The 17,372-nt window shown below is 44.9% G+C and overlaps 1 protein-coding gene across 1 annotated transcript; it reads right to left on the bottom strand.

Moving 5' to 3' along the window:
* Window positions 1-829: 829 nt before the first annotated feature.
* Window positions 830-12,175, bottom strand: LOC118217279 (coronin-1A-like). The gene is made up of 11 exons (XM_035399148.1): window positions 12,003-12,175; window positions 9,249-9,447; window positions 7,407-7,529; window positions 6,884-7,013; window positions 6,140-6,321; window positions 5,638-5,757; window positions 5,064-5,168; window positions 3,099-3,244; window positions 2,388-2,445; window positions 1,671-1,883; window positions 830-1,382 (listed from the first exon to the last, which is right to left on the bottom strand). The coding sequence occupies exons 2-11, from the start codon at window positions 9,444-9,446 to the stop codon at window positions 1,290-1,292; spliced, it is 1,368 nt and encodes a 455-aa protein (XP_035255039.1). The 5' UTR covers window position 9,447; window positions 12,003-12,175; the 3' UTR covers window positions 830-1,289.
* Window positions 12,176-17,372: the final 5,197 nt, after the last annotated feature.

Raw genomic sequence — 17,372 nt, 5'->3', positions numbered from 1 at the left:
TTTGTAAACATTAAAGCAAAACAGGCTTGTATTTTGATAAACTTATTATTTGGATGAGTGCACTGTTCTGATAGGTAGGCTAGAGGCCACTGTAAATGTGTCAAAAAAAAGTAAATAAAAATTGAAATGTGTTTTGAATTAATTGTATACTATATTGTTTTTTGGTAATCCACTCTAAATCCACCCTTCTACTGGGATCAAGGTAATCTTGATTTTTTGGATCAAAATGATCCCAATCCTATGTTAAAGTTTTGAACTACGCATTTTGAAGATTTGATCCAGATTAAAGCTAGGGTTTGATTACCTGATCTGATCGGATTCCAAAGTGATCCCAATCCTGTTTTTTGGTTTTGAACTACCCATTTGCAGGATTTAATCCAATCCGATAGTCAAAATCTGATCAGATCACTTTTGAACTCCTGGGCTCAGGGGTTATGTGTCTTTCATGTACCATATACCACATTTTTCCAGTATATATTTTGTCATATATATCAAATAAATACTGCTACATATAATAGTAATAATAAGATTGATTTTTCACAGCAGCTTGGCTAGTTGTGTAATTCTCAGGGGTAGGTATATTTTACGCTGTCATCCACTGGAACACCTGCAGCATTCTGTGACTTTAAAATGTTTTAAGAATAAAAATGTTACTAAATTGTCATTTGCAATCTGTGGTGTGTGAGTCTCTGTGTGCCGTTTATCTGAGTACCTAAATAATGCTTTCGTCTGCAAACTTCCCCCGGTTCTATTATACCAAAACTTTCAAATGACAAAACGGCAGTTACAAAGTTCCTCTGTCTCCGAAACAAACAAACAAAACAAAACATTCTGGAAAAACCTCAAATTTTTATTTGAACTCTTCTAAACATCTTCATATGAAAAAATACTTAATGAAGACAAGGTGAATAATTGCTAATTATTGTTAATTAATTGTTAATTAACAATCAAAAATTGTTAATTAACAATAAGTTCACACTATAAAACTGTACATCCTGCACCCAGCACAGTTACTTATCTTTATCCTAAAAGTCAGGCTGAAAATAAAATAATTTTGCTCCCTAAAAATCCTGTGCAGTTTTTCCCTGCAGAACTGAACAAAAAGAACAAGCTGATCTAAAACATTCGCCTTTCATTCTTCCTTCTCTCTTTCCTTTCTCCATTACTTTCTCTCCTTGACTGTCAGCTTCTCTCTCCCTCTAAGCATCCCTCTTTCCCTCTTCTCTCACTCTCTCACTTTCTCTCCCTCCCTCTCTCTCTCTCTCTCTCTCTCTCTCTCTCTCTCTGTTTCAGTTCTTGGTCTCCAGTGTGCTCACTCTCTCAGTTAGCTCTTCCACTATGGCCTTCAGCTTCTTAATCTCCTCCTGCAGGGAGTGCACATCCTGAGAGTAAGAGAGAGAAGGAGTGAGAAGGAGAGAGAGAGAGGGGGAGAGAGGAAGAGAGAGAGAGAGAAGTGTTAGACTTGTGTGGTGTAGCAGATATACCAGTTACCACAGAGCTGTTAGAAATGTAGTAATTTCCAAGATTTTCCTGAAATGAATAAAATAGTGCTCTTGCGGGCAGGTGGAATATCAGATAATCTATGATAGCCTCTGATGCACACAGTAAACACAGCTACAGAAGAGGCCTGCGAGCACCATACAACAGCCTGGGGCGGGGCCTACTCTCACCGTGCTGTCTGCCGATTGGTTCCCACTGGCTGCCGTCGTGGTTGTCAGCAGGCTCTTGTGCACTTTGAACTCTTTGGTTTTGGTGGCCACAAACCCGTCCTTCAAGGAAATTCGGATTGGTTTCCCTTCCTTTCCTAAGAACCAATCACTGGCCTCCACGGAAGGCTCTGGGCCAATTGTGTCAGGATACAGATCCTCTTGGAAGAGATCAGACTGAGGGCAAAGCAAGACAGAGTGAGAAATTAACATGAAGTCTAATAAATAACCAAATAGGTTACATAGGTGAGATTCAGGCTTCAGGCCTTGATGCAAATAGAGTTAACAGTTGCAGGAAACTAGTATTAATCAAAAGGAGAAGATCCTAATCAAAATGGCCGCTTTAATGATGCCAGCACAAGCTGCAAGTGAACTGGAAGCTCTTTAATGAGCATATGTACTTGTACAGTGTACAGTGACCCACAAATGTCTGCATTCATTTCAAAAGAAATTGCATGGATGTTCTGCAATAATAATAATAATAATAATAATAATTGAGCTCTTTCTTACATGGGGCATAAACTTATTGACAGAGTATACACAATGCAGAATATTATACACAATGAAGAATAGATAAAATGAAGAAATTGAACAGAAAAAAGACCATGACCATGGCACGATATCTGTGGCTGTATCAGAACTCTGGCATGTTGTGGGCGTGGCTTATGGGGGGGCGGTTACCTTGCGCGGGACGGTCATGACGATTGGCTCGCACTTACGCTCGTGCAGCTTGTAGAACCTGCAGGGGAGAGAAAGGAGGAGGAGCTGACAGGTCTCTCATTACAGCCGGCCCACAGGAGCGCAAGTGAACACTGGAAAGGCCAGAAACCACGCCATCGAGCGTTCGGACTTTAAAATTACTGTCACTCCACAACACCACAATACCCTCCTCCTTCCACGACTTCTCCCAAATATTTGGGCTTCAGCCTGACGCCCAGTGGCGGTAGAGTGTAGTTGGGGCATAGTTGTGCACATAGAGAGAGAGGCTGACTGTGTGCGGTCCAGAGCAAACTGCGCAGGTGTGCACACAGAGAGCAGACTGCGCAGGTGTGCACACAGAGAGCAGACTGCGCAGGTGTGCACACAGAGAGCAAACTGCGCAGGTGTGCACTCAGAGAGCAAACTGCGCAGGTGTGCACACAGAGAGCAGACTGCGCAGGTGTGCACACAGAGAGCAGACTGCGCAGGTGTGCACACAGAGAGCAGACTGCGCAGGTGTGCACACAGAGAGCAAACTGCGCAGGTGTGCGCACAGAGAGCAAACTGCGCAGGTGTGCGCACAGAGAGCAGACTGCGCAGGTGTGCGCACAGAGAGCAGACTGCGCAGGTGTGCGCACAGAGAGCAGACTAGCCTGGGTGGGCACGGCGGGGGGGTGGGGGGGGGGGGCGTACCTGGCGATCTCGCACTTGTTGACCTCCAGGCCCCTCTTGGGCATGTAGCCCATGCCCTTCTGGCTCTCCTTGCTGCTGTACATGGACAGGTAGTGAACGTAGGGGGCCTCGTCCGTCACCTCGAAATACCGGATGCTGCTGTCTCCCTGAAGCGAGAGGAACGGCGGAAATCACGAAAACAGCAAAAAAAGCGTCCCGTCGCAGAATCTCCACTCCCCCCCGTTCCCAAATACTGTCAAATTCCACTTCCATAATGCCCAAAAACGTTCCAACTCGTTTCCTCCTGTTCTTAACTTTTTCACTATTTTTTTTTTTTTTTTACCATTTAACATTTTCCCTGATCAGTCTGAATATATTTAAATGAGCAAACACAACTGTTCAAAATGTCAAGAGGTATACTTTAATAGAAAGCGGAAAAAGCAAAACGCGTGGCCATGGAGACAAAGTCGTTCCATTGTGAAACACACGTTCTATTGCCACAGGCTAATGGTGCAATTAAATGTGCACCGCTCAGGCCTGAGTAAGGCTTGGGCCGCACCGCTTACCTCACGTGTGCGTGACGGCTACCCCGCCGAACTGCTGCGGCTCGCACGCGTGTGTGTGTCCACACCGCCAGCGCTGCTGCTGCGGCGCTGCTACCGCCAGCCCTGTCTTTCTACACTGAGTTTGCCTTCGATAATGGCCACCGATAATAGAATGTTTGATTTCATTTCATTATGAATTTAATTTATATTTAGTTTAGACAGAAAAAGGTTAAGAAGTGTGTGCTCAATTGTAAAAAAAATAAATAAATAAATAAATAATAATAATAATATTAATAATAATAATAATAAAAATAAATAAATAAAAAATATACAGCAATCCCTCTTCACTTGGCCTGGCTCGGTTTAAAAGCTATTTCCATGGGGGGTTTCGGGTTTCTGTTCTACAGGTTTCCAGCGGTGGGCTTATCGAGAAGTATTTAATTTACATTATGAGCGGGACCTTAATTTACATTAATTTACACTTTCTCCTTTAATTAACATGCAATTGCTAAAATGGTAAAAAAAAAAAATATATTTATATTTTTTTCATGTCTGTGACATATTCAGATATAGCCTAGACATTGAAACCATAGTGAAAGGTGTCATTTATGTAAAGTTGCTGGCATGATCTCAATATGACTATCAGCAGATCTTTTCGCTGTCTATTTTTGCTGAAAACCACGCGCCTCGCGCGTGAAAAATAGGCTCTACGCCGAAACCCTAGATGACGCGCCGCTGCAGCGTGGCTCGAGACGCGCGTCTCACGCTGGCTGTGCGGCTGCGGCTGTGCGGTGTGGACCGGGCCTTAGCGTGAGTTTGGTTATGTGTACCTGTGTGTGTGTGTGTGTGTGATGCATGTATGTGTGGGTGTGGGTGTGTGTGTGTTTAACATAACATAGCATAACATGACATAATGACGAGAACAGGCCATTCAGCCCAACAATGCTCGCCATTTTCCTGACTAAATTAGTGTCCTAATTACCTTCAGACTAGATAGTATCTAACACCGTATCAAGCCTGGTCTTGGAAATCCCCAGAGTTTCTGCCTCTGCTACATTACCTGGCAGGCTATTCCACACAATGACGACCCTCTGGGTGAAAAAATTCTTCCTAATGTCTGTACGGAATTTACCTTTTGCTAATTTCCATTTATGTCCCCTCGTTCTACTAACAGAACTCAACCTGAAGAATCTCTTGTAGTTCACCTTGTTGATCCCCTTTATGAATTTAAAAGCCTCAATAAAATCACCCCTGAGTCTCCTTTTACTGAGCTTGAAGAGATTAAGCATTTTAAGTCTTTCCTTATAGCTTTTATCTTTCATTCCAGGAATCAATTTGGTTGATCTTCTTAGAACCTTTACCAAAGCCTATATTTGTGTGAATGTGAGTGTGCGCGTGTATGTGTGTGTGTGTGTATGTGTGTGTGGAGTCCAATCCCCACCTTGCCACAGAGGTACACAATTCCAGTGTCGGGGTCAAAGAAGGGCAGGAGGACTCCACTGCTGGTGTCCAGCTCTTGCAGGGTGAGGGCTTCCTTAAAGTTACTCTGCAAACAGGTAATCCGGGTAATCCACACAGATTATTCACAGAATCATCCACACAGATTATTCACAGAATCATCCACACAGATTATTCACAGAATCATTCACACAGATTACTCACAGAGATCATTCACACAGATTACTCACAGAGATCATTCACAAAAAGATTGTTCACACACTGATTATTCACAGTTAATCTAATCTCAATGTTGATGCAGCATATTGACCGGCGAGGGCACCCCAGAAATTGTACTCTTTCAGTGTAAAAGGTACTCGATCAGAGTAAAATACCCTCTATCGGTGTGAAATGCATACTATTAGGGTAAATTGTACTCTGTCTGAGTACAATGTACTCAATCAGCGTAAAATGACCTCTGTCGGTATAAAATGTACTCTGCCAGAGTTGATTAAACACTGGGTGTTTTGCTGCGTTGTCCTGCTGCAGCTGTGCAGGTGAGCGACGGAGGTGCTCACCGGGTCCCACAGCGCCACCTGCCTCTCGCTCATGCGGCTGAAACCCGTGGTCAGGATCTTCCCATCGGACACAAATATGGCCCGGACAGGCCTGGAGCCCTCATGGGGCTTATCCTTCTCCTGGGGGGGGGGGGGGGGCAGGAAAGGGGGATTATGAGCAGCGTCTCACACACATTCTGAAACTGAACTGAACTGATCACACACTTAAACAGCAGGTACAGGCAGGAAGTACTATCACGCATATTAATATTGCATAGGGAGAAATGCATTCATGATTTATATAGAAAATCATATGTTTTCAATACCAGGTGTAAATATAAGCGAAACATGTTTAGCGTATTGACGTTTTTAAGTCGGACGCAGAGGCTTGAAGCATTGACATTACAGACCTGATGAATGCATTAAACTTGAAAACGGGATTCTCGAGATATGACAGTCTGCCGCGTTCACACGCATCTATTTGGGGGGGGGGGCGGGGCGGGCGTCGCCATGGGAGACTCACGGAGACGACGGAGCCCTTGCGGGGGTCCAGGACGCGGATCTTCTTGTCCTTGCAGGAGGTGAGGATGCGCGACCCGTTCGTGTCCCAGCAGGCGCTGTAGATCATGTCGGTGTGCACCGCGTCGATCCGCACCATCGCCTCCCCGCACGCCACGTTCCACAGGATGATGACGTTATCGCAGCCTGGGGGGGAGGGGGGGGGGTTGGTGAGGGGAGAGGAGGGGGGTTACAGCACTGCCTGTACAGAGGGAGGGATACAGCTGGCACTGGTGTCTGCAGAGTCAGATTAGAGCAGGGAGCCAACCCTGGGGCACCGGTCAGCCCTGGAGTTGAGAGGTTTTATGACCTCATAAAGAATGGAACCATGTAACAGATCACACCTGAAAGCTCTACACATTCATGAAGCCTCAATCTCTACTACCAGTTTGGTGCTATGACCCGTTCTGTTAATAGGACTAAAAGTGGACCCCTGTAATGGTGCTTCAATATCAGTATCAGTGGTTAGCATTTAACTTAAATGTAAATGTTGTAAACGTATGCTATATAAAACAATGTGCAAAGCTCTTATATTGTCATCCTTACAGACGGATATTTACTGAAACAATTATCCAATTAGTACCTTGCTCAAGGAGACAATGGCAGTGCCCCATTGGGGAATGAAACCTGCAACCTCAGAGCTAAAAGCACACCTCCCTGACTGCGCGGGTGGTATAATCAGGCGGAGCGGTGCGGGGCGGGGCGGTACCTGCGGTCAGGAGCACGTTGTGGGCGGTGGGGTGCCAGCTCAGGATCCCCACGCGTTTGGAGTGGCCCTCCAGCGTCACCACCGGCTCCACCAGAGGCTTCGTTAGACCCCCGTCTGGGATTTCCCAAATCTGCAGGGGGGGAGAGGGGTGGAGGGAGTTAACGCAGCGAACCGGGCACTCATTCAGTATTCAGTGTGTCCGAGCTGTAATCTCACACTGCAGAAGCCCATCTTCTTGAGTGAAAGGGATTTCGCCATACAGTATATTTGTCTGATACTTGATTGGCCGTCGGGACAGCCTAGCCTATCAGTATCTCAGGGTCAGACCCTTACAAAACTGTGACCCTTACCAGACTCGCACTCTCATGTGAGACAATGTCACAAATTCTGGGCCTGCATTCTGCCTATAAACCAATGGCCAGTTACTTCAGTTACTTATTCTGGCAAATCACAGTCTTGTGTGGGTGGGGCGGCACGTGTAACTCACACGCAGCACGACCCTGCGTGTGTAAATAACACTCACCATGACGCTGCAGTCCTCGGACCCGCTGGCTATGATGTTGTCGTTATGAGGGCACCACTCGATGTCCAGAACAGGGCCTGTGTGCCCGCACACGGTGGGGTACGCCATGTCGATACGCCCTGTCTGTGGGGAGAGAGGGAGACGAGTGTGACTCCTGCTATACACACACACGTACACACACATACACACACACACATACATGTGCGTGCCTGCACTCCCCCAGCCCAGTGCTCTCTCCCATACGACCCCAGTTCCAATCCACCAGCTGGCAGACTCACCCTAGCCTTACCACAGTTATGAGTAAGCGAACCCACTGAGAACGCCCTTAGCACGCTAAACACCTTAGCAGAGTTTCAAATGTGGTGTAAAAAATTGCCCAGATAAATATATTTGATGTACTACCAATGTTAATAACATCATCTAATTTTGAGCCTACAATTACATACCATTGTAATACAATGTGTATGTGTACCATTATGTATTTATTTACTACTTTACTGTTAAATTAATAAATAACATCATATAACTCAGTTTTTTTACCGTGTAATTCTTTGTAACATGACTAATCTTGACTTAAAAAAAAAAATTCTGATTAAGTTATTTTTATTCAGAAATGTGCAAGAGCCAAATAATTCATGTAGCATCATCACTAAACATCGTCAACATGTAGATCAAGCTGCTTGACTCACACTCTTGTGCTTGTTGCCAACAGTACATTTATTAAATTAATTCACAGCAATTCATCTTGATGAATTTCATCAGGTAGAACGGCCAATCACCTGAGAGATGTCCCCAAAAGACCTCAGTCAATCACCTGAAAAAGATCTCAGCCCAAAGGTGGGCTACTCCTTTGTTTTGGCATTCCTGCATCCAGTTCAATTATATGTATTTTTCTCTTGATTAGTTTTATCTAACTTATTTAATTAGGTTATATATTTAACACTGTATAAATAAATTAATCATATAATATTTGAAATACGTGCGCTAAACAACAATTATCGCCTCAGTGTATTCGTAACAGCACTGTTACGCAATTGAATTGAACCAAATGAAAACGCATTTGAGTCTCCATGCCGGTGATACAATCAGCGACATCTTGTGATTCTTAAGAGAATGAGAGTGAACGCACTTCTTTGTTTTTTCAGTTTGACAGCTCTCTCCACATCCTGAGCGAGCCGAAAGCGACAGAAAAGCTGTCCAAATATGGTGACAAACGCGCGAGAGAGCGACACGGCGCATTGGCAAAACCCCGCCCCCAAACTTCCTTATTTGGTGAAACATCTCCCTGCTGACACTACAAGCCTATACATTTTAACAACTGGAACTGAACGCAAAATTATCGCGATAAAACATGGGTAATTTAATTTACGTTAAAATGTAAAATTCACACGGGTGAAAAGTACAAACACAAATAAACATGCTCAGTGATATTTCAGTGTTAAATCAACTCTCATAGAAAACATCCAATCCCTGTTGTTTTACAAATAAACACTGATGGAGCTGAATTAACACTGGACACTTTAATGTGCACAGAGATAAAGATAGAGGGATAGATAAATAAATAGAACATTGACAACCAATCCTCTAAGTAACACCAATAGAGGTGTTGTATTGGTAAAAATGCTTATGAATTCCCTATAAATTGAGTTCTGCATTGCAGAAGGGTGTCTTTCTAAATGTCTTACACCAAAAAAATGTACCCCAAGAAAATGTAGTCGATACTGCTTCAACTTCCAGGAAATAAGAAACCTGGACCCACACTTTTCCAGAACCTTCCATCGTGTCCTCAGCATTTACATCTTTTGCTTTCCTGGCTGCCCGCTACTCGGTCAGTACACCCACCTTACTCAGCGGCAGCACCATGAAGGCTCCCCCACCGCTGGCGTCCACAATCATGGCCACGAACTTGGGGTTGACCGAGCAGAAGTTACTGTCCCAGGTCATCTGGGAGATGCGGATGTCATCGTAGCACTGGTCCGCCTTCAAGGCCTGGCCGAAGACGTGACGGAACTTGCTGGACCTCACAACTTTCCGGGACATTCTGATCCGCGGAGACAGGAAGACAGACAGAGGGGGAGAGGAATGAAGGGACACAGAGATAGAGATACAGAGGTGCATAGAGACAGAGGGGAAGAGAGAGAGAGGGCAAAGAGAGAGGGGGAGAGAAAAAGGGGGGCAGAGGGGTAGAGAGAGATAGGGTGGCAAAGAGAGAGGGAGAGAGAGAGAGGCAGATAAAGGTGGCTTTATTACAGCACAAAAACATGGATTTTACATTAAGACACTGAAAATGCACAATAAAATAAAAGCATGTTCACCCGCACAGAAAACCAAAACACAGCAACCAGTGTGACAGGCTAAGAGCGCTAGTGCTAGCGCGGGCCTGGGCGGTGGACAGAACTTATCACACAGTACATACACAGTGACTCCACCCTGTACTTCAAGACCAGAGAGAGAGAGAGAGAGAGAGTGTGAGAGAGAGCGAGAGAGAGAGAGAGTTACCAGATACCAGATAACAGTTGAAAATATATATGTATATTGTTGGGGGATGCTGCATCATTTTATGATCTGAGATCGCAGACACCGCGTACGCAGCAGGTGTAGCACGCGCATGTTCATCAGCAACGCAGAGCACATATGCACTCACTGACACTATGGGGAAGGAAAGGCAAAGCTGAACTACGGAAGAAGGAAAAAAAGACATTTTGAAACTACTTCCTCTTGTCTGAGGCCTTTGGTTTCAGTCTTTTGACACACTTCAACACTTCGTGTTCACATCCGCGACTTTTATGGGCAAGACCGCTGGAGCTCCGCCTCCTTACTGCAGCGGTGCGCTCGCCTTAACGAAAGTTTAGAAAGCGTAATTGACCCGTTTCTCCCTCTTCAAAACGGGAGCATACATTCCATTGTAAGAACTTTATTTGTAGATGTCTTTATTTATTTATTTATTTATTTATAAAAAATATCATAAAATCATGAAAGTCTCACATCCATCAGACTATTAAAGTCCATCAGTTCTGGAGCAAAAAGGTACAAACCTTGAATATTGAAGTGATTAGCCTCTGTATTTTAATTTCTGACACTTTTAAATTATAACATCCGGTTTAATTACATCTTTACAATAATCAGATGTTACCTCTGTACTGTGATAGCGAGCTGCTAGCTGCAGTCGTTCCAGATTCACTGACTCTTAGCTTTAGTGGGGGAATAAAGGAAGGAAGAGACAGAAGGCACAAGGCAAAAGACGGAGGTATGCAGACACGGGAGCTGCTTCAGAACAGTTAAACCACATCCTATGCAGAACAGCAAAAAAAAAAGAAAAAGAAAAGTTCTCTCCTTAGGTTGCGCACCAGACTACATCCAGTCATTGGTTCATTAAGTCATACATAATGTTCAGAAATTCAGAATTTATTCTGAAATTATTCTACAATTTACGACAAAAATAAACTTCGTTTAATTAATATTGACCTATTTCTTTTTAGATTTAAGTGCAAAAACAATCCCACGAGAGTGTCGAGAATCTCTACCTTGCCCTAAACCAAGATATTATATTTTTTTCCCACCTCTCTACAAATACGTTTAAATCAGTTTAATAGTCTTTTAGAACCTATAATAAATAGACATGTTTCAATGATCAGCACGTTGATTAGGCTAGGCTGCGCTGATGATGTCCAAGTGCATGTCATAGTTAAGAAAGTAACGTTAAATGATAGATATTCATCCCTTACGACACCGTTCATGATATTCCTCTGCGTGAAAACTCCTCTGATTTTGACTTCGACTGTAAGCTAGTAATCTATAAAGTGTAATGTTGTACAATACATAAAACTTTCCCTCTTGTAAAAAAAGAGTGTACACGTAGCTACCGTCAGGAATAGGCTACTAGAATGTATCGACCATTGCAATTACTGGGTTAAAGATGATGCTTCACGATGCTTTTGCTATTTTAAAATTACTTACGCTATGAATAACGTGGTATAGTATTAACCAGGACAGGACATGTTGTATTTTACGAATAAAATCTTGGATACGTTATCTCGATTTTTCCAAATAAAAGTGATTTATTGAGTAAAGAGTTGTTCCGGAAGCATTCTGCAACGCTTACAATAATCACAACTCAGAATAAAGTTACTTCTGTTTGAACATACTTTTAGTAACACTATTGACCTGCAAAATCACAGGTGCCAAATGGGGCAATTGAAATTGGAGACGGATTATGAATTAAATATTATTAATCACAGTTGCATCAAAAGTATAATACCACACATTGCACATAGGCTGTGGTATTTCTTGTACGAACTAATAATAATAATAATAATAATAATAACAACGGGACCATTGCACTAAAATCAATCATTCTTCAAGAGCAAAGCGACCGTAGCTTACTTAAAGTTACTTCCTCAAATCTGAAGCCGCGCCTAACTTTAAAATGTCGGTTGCTCTTTTTTCAACTGGGGTTTTCAGTTATATGTGCTTATTTAATTAATATCTTTAAAAGTAAAAATATTTATTTACAATAAAATAAATATAAACAGGACACTTTACAATATAGAGAGACAAAATGTGCACATGGTAACAGTCGGTAACGGACTAACGTACCTTCTATCAGCTGGAGTAAGCAGGTGCTGCGCGGGCCCAGTGGTCGGAGTTGCCTGCGACGGATTGTGTCGATGAAGTTGAAGTGGAAGAAAAAAGATAAAACGCCGGCAGAACCGTGGAGACCTTTAGAAGTGATGGAGGAAGTGAGACAAGACGAAATTGGAAATGGGAGGTGTCTTTGCTTTACATCAGACAAAAAAAAAAAAAAAATCAAGTGCAAATGACAGGAAGACGCACATGGGCTTTTAAGTATAAACCGCGGGTGATTACATATTCATTGCTTGACTTGCGGTTAAGGCAAAAGGCACATTTAAATTTACATAAGAGTTCAGCAGTCTAATTTATGCGACCATTGCAGCCAACATATGGTTTGTCACCCGAAGGAAGCGGGAAGCGATACTCTTGCAACCTGTTGCACGCCGGAGATCTCGAGCTCCGTCAAGTGAAATTTAGCCTACTATGCCGCTGTCCGCGCGATGCATGTGCGTTGCGGCGCGAGGACGCATGTGTGCCGCTGCTGAACAGCGCGATTAGTTTATCTGTGCCGTTGTGCGCTAGTACTGTGAGATTATCAGATGAACTCGACCCCTGTATCAGAAATTTCAGATGGAGTTAGAGATGCAACGCGCAGCTCGTGTGATTTTGGAACCGCGCTTCTCTGACCAAGGGGAGTCGGCGTAAGTAATGCGTACATTTACCTCGATATAAAGCAGGTAGCCTACATCCAAAAGCCACAGCTGGAAGCAGCGTGCGCTGGGACTACTGGCTGTGCTTTTCAGTCCAGGGCAGGCCCTGTCAACTGCTCAACTTCAGGTGGGTCTATAAAGGTTATCCGTTCGGCTGAAGACCACACAAGCAGAGCCCTTTCAGACACACATACAGAAGTTACACTTTCACACTCTGATACACACATGCACACACATACACACACACACGCACACACATACCCTCAGACACACACACGCACACACATACTCTCAGACACACATACAGAAGTTACACTTTCACACTCTCATACACACACGCACACACACACTCTCATACACACACACAAGCACACACATACACACACACGCACACACATACTCTCATACACACACATGCACACACATACTCTCAGACACACATACAGAAGTTACACTTTCACACTGTCATACACACACACGCACACACATACTCTCATACACACACGCACACACACACTCTCATACACACACACACGCACACACATACTCTCATACATACACACACAAACACATACTCTCATACACACACACACAAACACATACTCTTGTACACACACACACACACATACTCTCAGACACACATACAGAAGTTACACTTTCACACTCTCATACACACACACGCACACACATACTCTTATACACACACACGAACACATACTCTCATACACACACACGCACACACATACCCTCATACTTACACACACGAACACACTCTCATACACACATACGCACACACATACTCTCATACTTACACACACAAACACATACTTTCATACACACACATGCTTATACACACACGCACACACATACTCTCATACACACACACACAAACACATACTCTCATACACACACATACATTCACTCACTCAGACACACACACATATATATGGACATACAAAGACCACACCGCGCACACATGCAGCAAACACATGCGCACAAGCACGTAAATACATAAGCACTCACTCACACACAAGCACACACACATACATATACTGTAGACATAAAATACACATGCACACACAAGCATAAACACACACACACACACACACACACTCAGATTAAATACACAAACACGCACACACACAAGCACAGAGATATGTATGCACACATGCAGTGGCGTCACTAGGGTTGGTGACACCCGGTGCGGTCAATGGGCGGGGCGGGGGGGGGGGGGGGGGGGGGGGGGGGGGGGGGGGTTTGGAGGTGCTGACGGGTGTGGGCGCAAGGAATTGTGTGTAATTGTGTCTGATGGTGTAACCCGTTGCGGACCGCACCCCCCGCATCCCACTAGTGATGCCTCTGCAAACATGCACAGACGTACACGCACACCCTTGAATGGCCACTGTGCTAAACAACAGGCAGAGACTGCTGGGTTAAAAATATAGACCTCAGTTTATTGCACAATCGTTCAAGGAGACTGAACATTTGAGGGTCTGTCTGAAACGGTGGAATGGAAGCCGGATATAGAAATGCAAACAAACACGCTGACAGGCACACTGTGCATCCACAACAGAGGAACAGCCTGCCAACATGCACAACATAAATGGACACAGAGAGAAGGTACATACATACACATACATGACAAACTGTCAGGTGCCCGTGTGTACGACACAGAGTTATGGAAAAGTATTAACTGGCCTATATAACCCTGTAGAGACTGTCCATAGTTTGGTTGAGCAGTGAGGTGGTCTCCTTTGTCCCAGCTGGTATCTGTGTGTGGGGCACCATACCCCACTGGACTGTGCCGCCAATCAAACGCAGTCACAGCTGTGGGCGGGAGCACAGGAGCACGTGGTCGCAGGCGTCAGTACACACAGACAGCCACCAGGTGGGGCTAAAGACACCTCACGGGGCGCAAGGAAAGACCAGTTTCCAGAAACGGCCCTTAAGACACAGACGTGCAGAGAATGGAAAAACAGAGAGAGAGAGAGCGAAGGAACTGAGATAAAAGAGAGACAGAGGAATACAGAAAGAGACGGACAGACCCTCAGGAAAAGCCCATTTGGCACAAATGGGAACAGTAACCTCGCTGTCTGCATGTTAAACACCATTAGCGCTCATTATGCTCAGAGTAACATTAGTAGTCATTATCCTCAGAGTAACATCATTAGTACTCATTATGCTCAGAGTAACATCATTAGCGCTCATTATCCTCAGAGTAACATCATTAGTACTCATTATGCTCAGAGTAACATAATTAGCGCTCATTATCCTCAGAGTAAAATCATTTGTAGTCATTATCCTCAGAGTAACATCATTAGTACTCATTATCCTCAGAGTAACATAATTAGTACTCATTATCCTCAGAGTAACATAATTAGTACTCATTATCCTTAAAGTAACAGCAGTAACAATAAGTCGTACGCTTTTAAAATAATCATAAACAGGCTATCCGGCACCTGCGTTCTAAAAAAAACTTTTTTTCTTTTCTTCTCATTTTGTTAGTAATGTTTTTATACATCATTTCAATTATTGGTATCATTGATAGCAGAATTTATAGAAATGGAAAATGGCCGTCAGACCGGCAGCAGTTCTGAAAACGGAGAAGGTTTTGTTGCTGGTGCGCCTCGTCTGTCCGTGCGCACGTTTCCGATTCGCTGGCCTGGGTCTCTACAGGGACGTGCACGTGGACGGTCAAACGGATTTCCACAGGGTTGACCCCACCCCCCCACCTCCTCGAAAGCAGTTTTTTCAGAAATAAAACCCACAGCCTTTACCACAGAGCGACTATTTTGGCAACCTGAGAAGCGACACCCACCCACCCTCCCCCCCCCCCCCCCCAATCCTCCACAGTCCAGGCCGAACTCCCTTTTTTTTATCCTCGTAAAATAAACCACGCCGGTAGATAAATCCCGGTCTACATCTGATTATGCATAGATATTAAGTTGTAACGAGAGATAGATATTCACAAGCCCCTTCGCTGCTCAGGCCAAACGCACGCTACTTAGCCCCGCCTACTCGGCCCAATCCAAACAAAAAACAAAAAAAAAAAACGAAGGAAACGAAAAACGTTTATTCGGGCTCCGCGTGCGAGAATCGTTCCGCGTCTCGCCGGGCGAAGTGGGCGGACGTTTCTCGCCAGGACCCGTTCGCGCACGCCGCGTACGGGCGAACGTTAGCAAGCAGGCGTGTCGGACGCTCCTAATGAACGCAATGATCGGCGACGCGCGGTTCCGTAGCCTGCGTTAGCGTCCGCTTCGGCACCACGCGTCAGGGCCTCCCAAACCCCGTCGGCCGTCTGTTCGGGAACGCCTCCCTCGCGTCGGACGTTCGTAAACGTTTTCGTTTTTTTTTATCTGAAGTCTAAAGTCTGAGGACCTACAGGAAAGGATACAATTCGTGTTCGGTTATTACGTTCGGCTACTTGAGAGGCGCTGAGTAACTGTTCAGAAATAGTTGAAAGGAAATCGAAAATAACCCTTTTAAAAGAGGTCAGGTCCTCCAGGAGGACTCAGAGAAACGCCATGCAGCTCTAGTACTACGCGCTCTGAAGTCTGGGAAGCCCTGATACAGACGAGGGAACGACTTCCCTTCACCGGTCCTGTAGTGCACTACCGCGTCACCCTGGAAGAGGGCGCTGTCTAAATAATTCAGTATTTTAAAATTCCGCTACCACAGTTTCTCTAAGGAAAATAACACATTCATAAATATGAAGTCATAGGAGAACAATCCAATGCAAGTGGTTCAGTAAAAAAAAATCAGTATACATAATTTGCATGTATATATACAGTTACATATATACACATCTATACATTATTTATATGGACTTAAAATAGTTGTAATTATTGTTAGTCACTTTGATCCAAAGCCCTTTTAAAAAAATAAACAGTACAATTTATTAGATACAGTTGTATTGCCTCTGCCCACTGTCCTGTTCTCCTGCTGTCTCTCTGTGTGTGTGCAGCCTGTTCGGTGTACGGTGGTGAGGTTCTGATATGTCTGCCTCGCTCTCTTTGTCCAATGAGCCGGGGGCAGGCCCTGTGTGAGGGTGGAAGAGTTCTCCAATTGAGACGACGGGGGGTTAATGCGGCTTTTCGATCGGTCTGCGGGAAGACGCAGGCCGGAGCAGCGCCGACGCGACGCTAACGCGACGCTAACGCGACGCTAACGCGACTCTAACGCGATGCTAACGCAACGCTAACGTGACGCAGCGCACTGCCGCACGCGCCCAAGTACGGCGCACCTCCTAAAACAGGGCGACCGCCGTTTTACAAATACGGAGGCCGTTTGTCGACATGAGCCAATCAGAGGAGCCGTCAGGAGTTTCCAGGTACGGATCCTGTCCGGCTGAGAAACGGGGAGGACCGCGTGGCGGCGGTTCGTATTTAGCGGCCGCTAACGGGAGAACCGTTGTGCTACGCGGCGCGGCCGGTGCCTCGCGCCGTTAATTTGGCAGTTGGGCGTGAGCGGGCGCGAGGGTGGCTGTGCTACACCCGTGTGTCAGTCAGGAGACCAGCACCGTGGGGCGACTCCAACTACACCCCCCAACCCCCCCCCCCCCCCCCCCCCATCTGAACACGTACACCGCCCGAACGCTGGTACTTCAACAACAAAAACCCGGACCTTCACATTTACAACCCTTCTGAGAAACGAAGAACATGAAATAAATAAAAGCACATTTTAA

The sequence above is a fragment of the Anguilla anguilla genome, chromosome 17 (assembly GCF_013347855.1).
Source record: "Anguilla anguilla isolate fAngAng1 chromosome 17, fAngAng1.pri, whole genome shotgun sequence".
NCBI lineage: Eukaryota > Metazoa > Chordata > Actinopteri > Anguilliformes > Anguillidae > Anguilla > Anguilla anguilla.
Note: the sequence above shows the minus strand (reverse complement) of the source record. Positions and strands in the feature narration are given on the sequence as shown.

Excerpts from the sequence above, each read along its gene's own strand:
- LOC118217279 (XM_035399148.1), bottom strand. The coding sequence starts at position 9,446 with ATGTCCCGGAAAGTTGTGAGGTCCAGCAAGTTCCGTCACGTCTTCGGC. Across the intron at positions 5,758-6,139 it reads GCAAGGGCTCCGTCGTCTCC|GAGAAGGATAAGCCCCATGA; the intron begins GTGAGTCTCCCA and ends CCCCCCCCCCAG. Across the intron at positions 2,446-3,098 it reads AACAAGTGCGAGATCGCCAG|GTTCTACAAGCTGCACGAGC; the intron begins GTACGCCCCCCC and ends TCTCCCCTGCAG.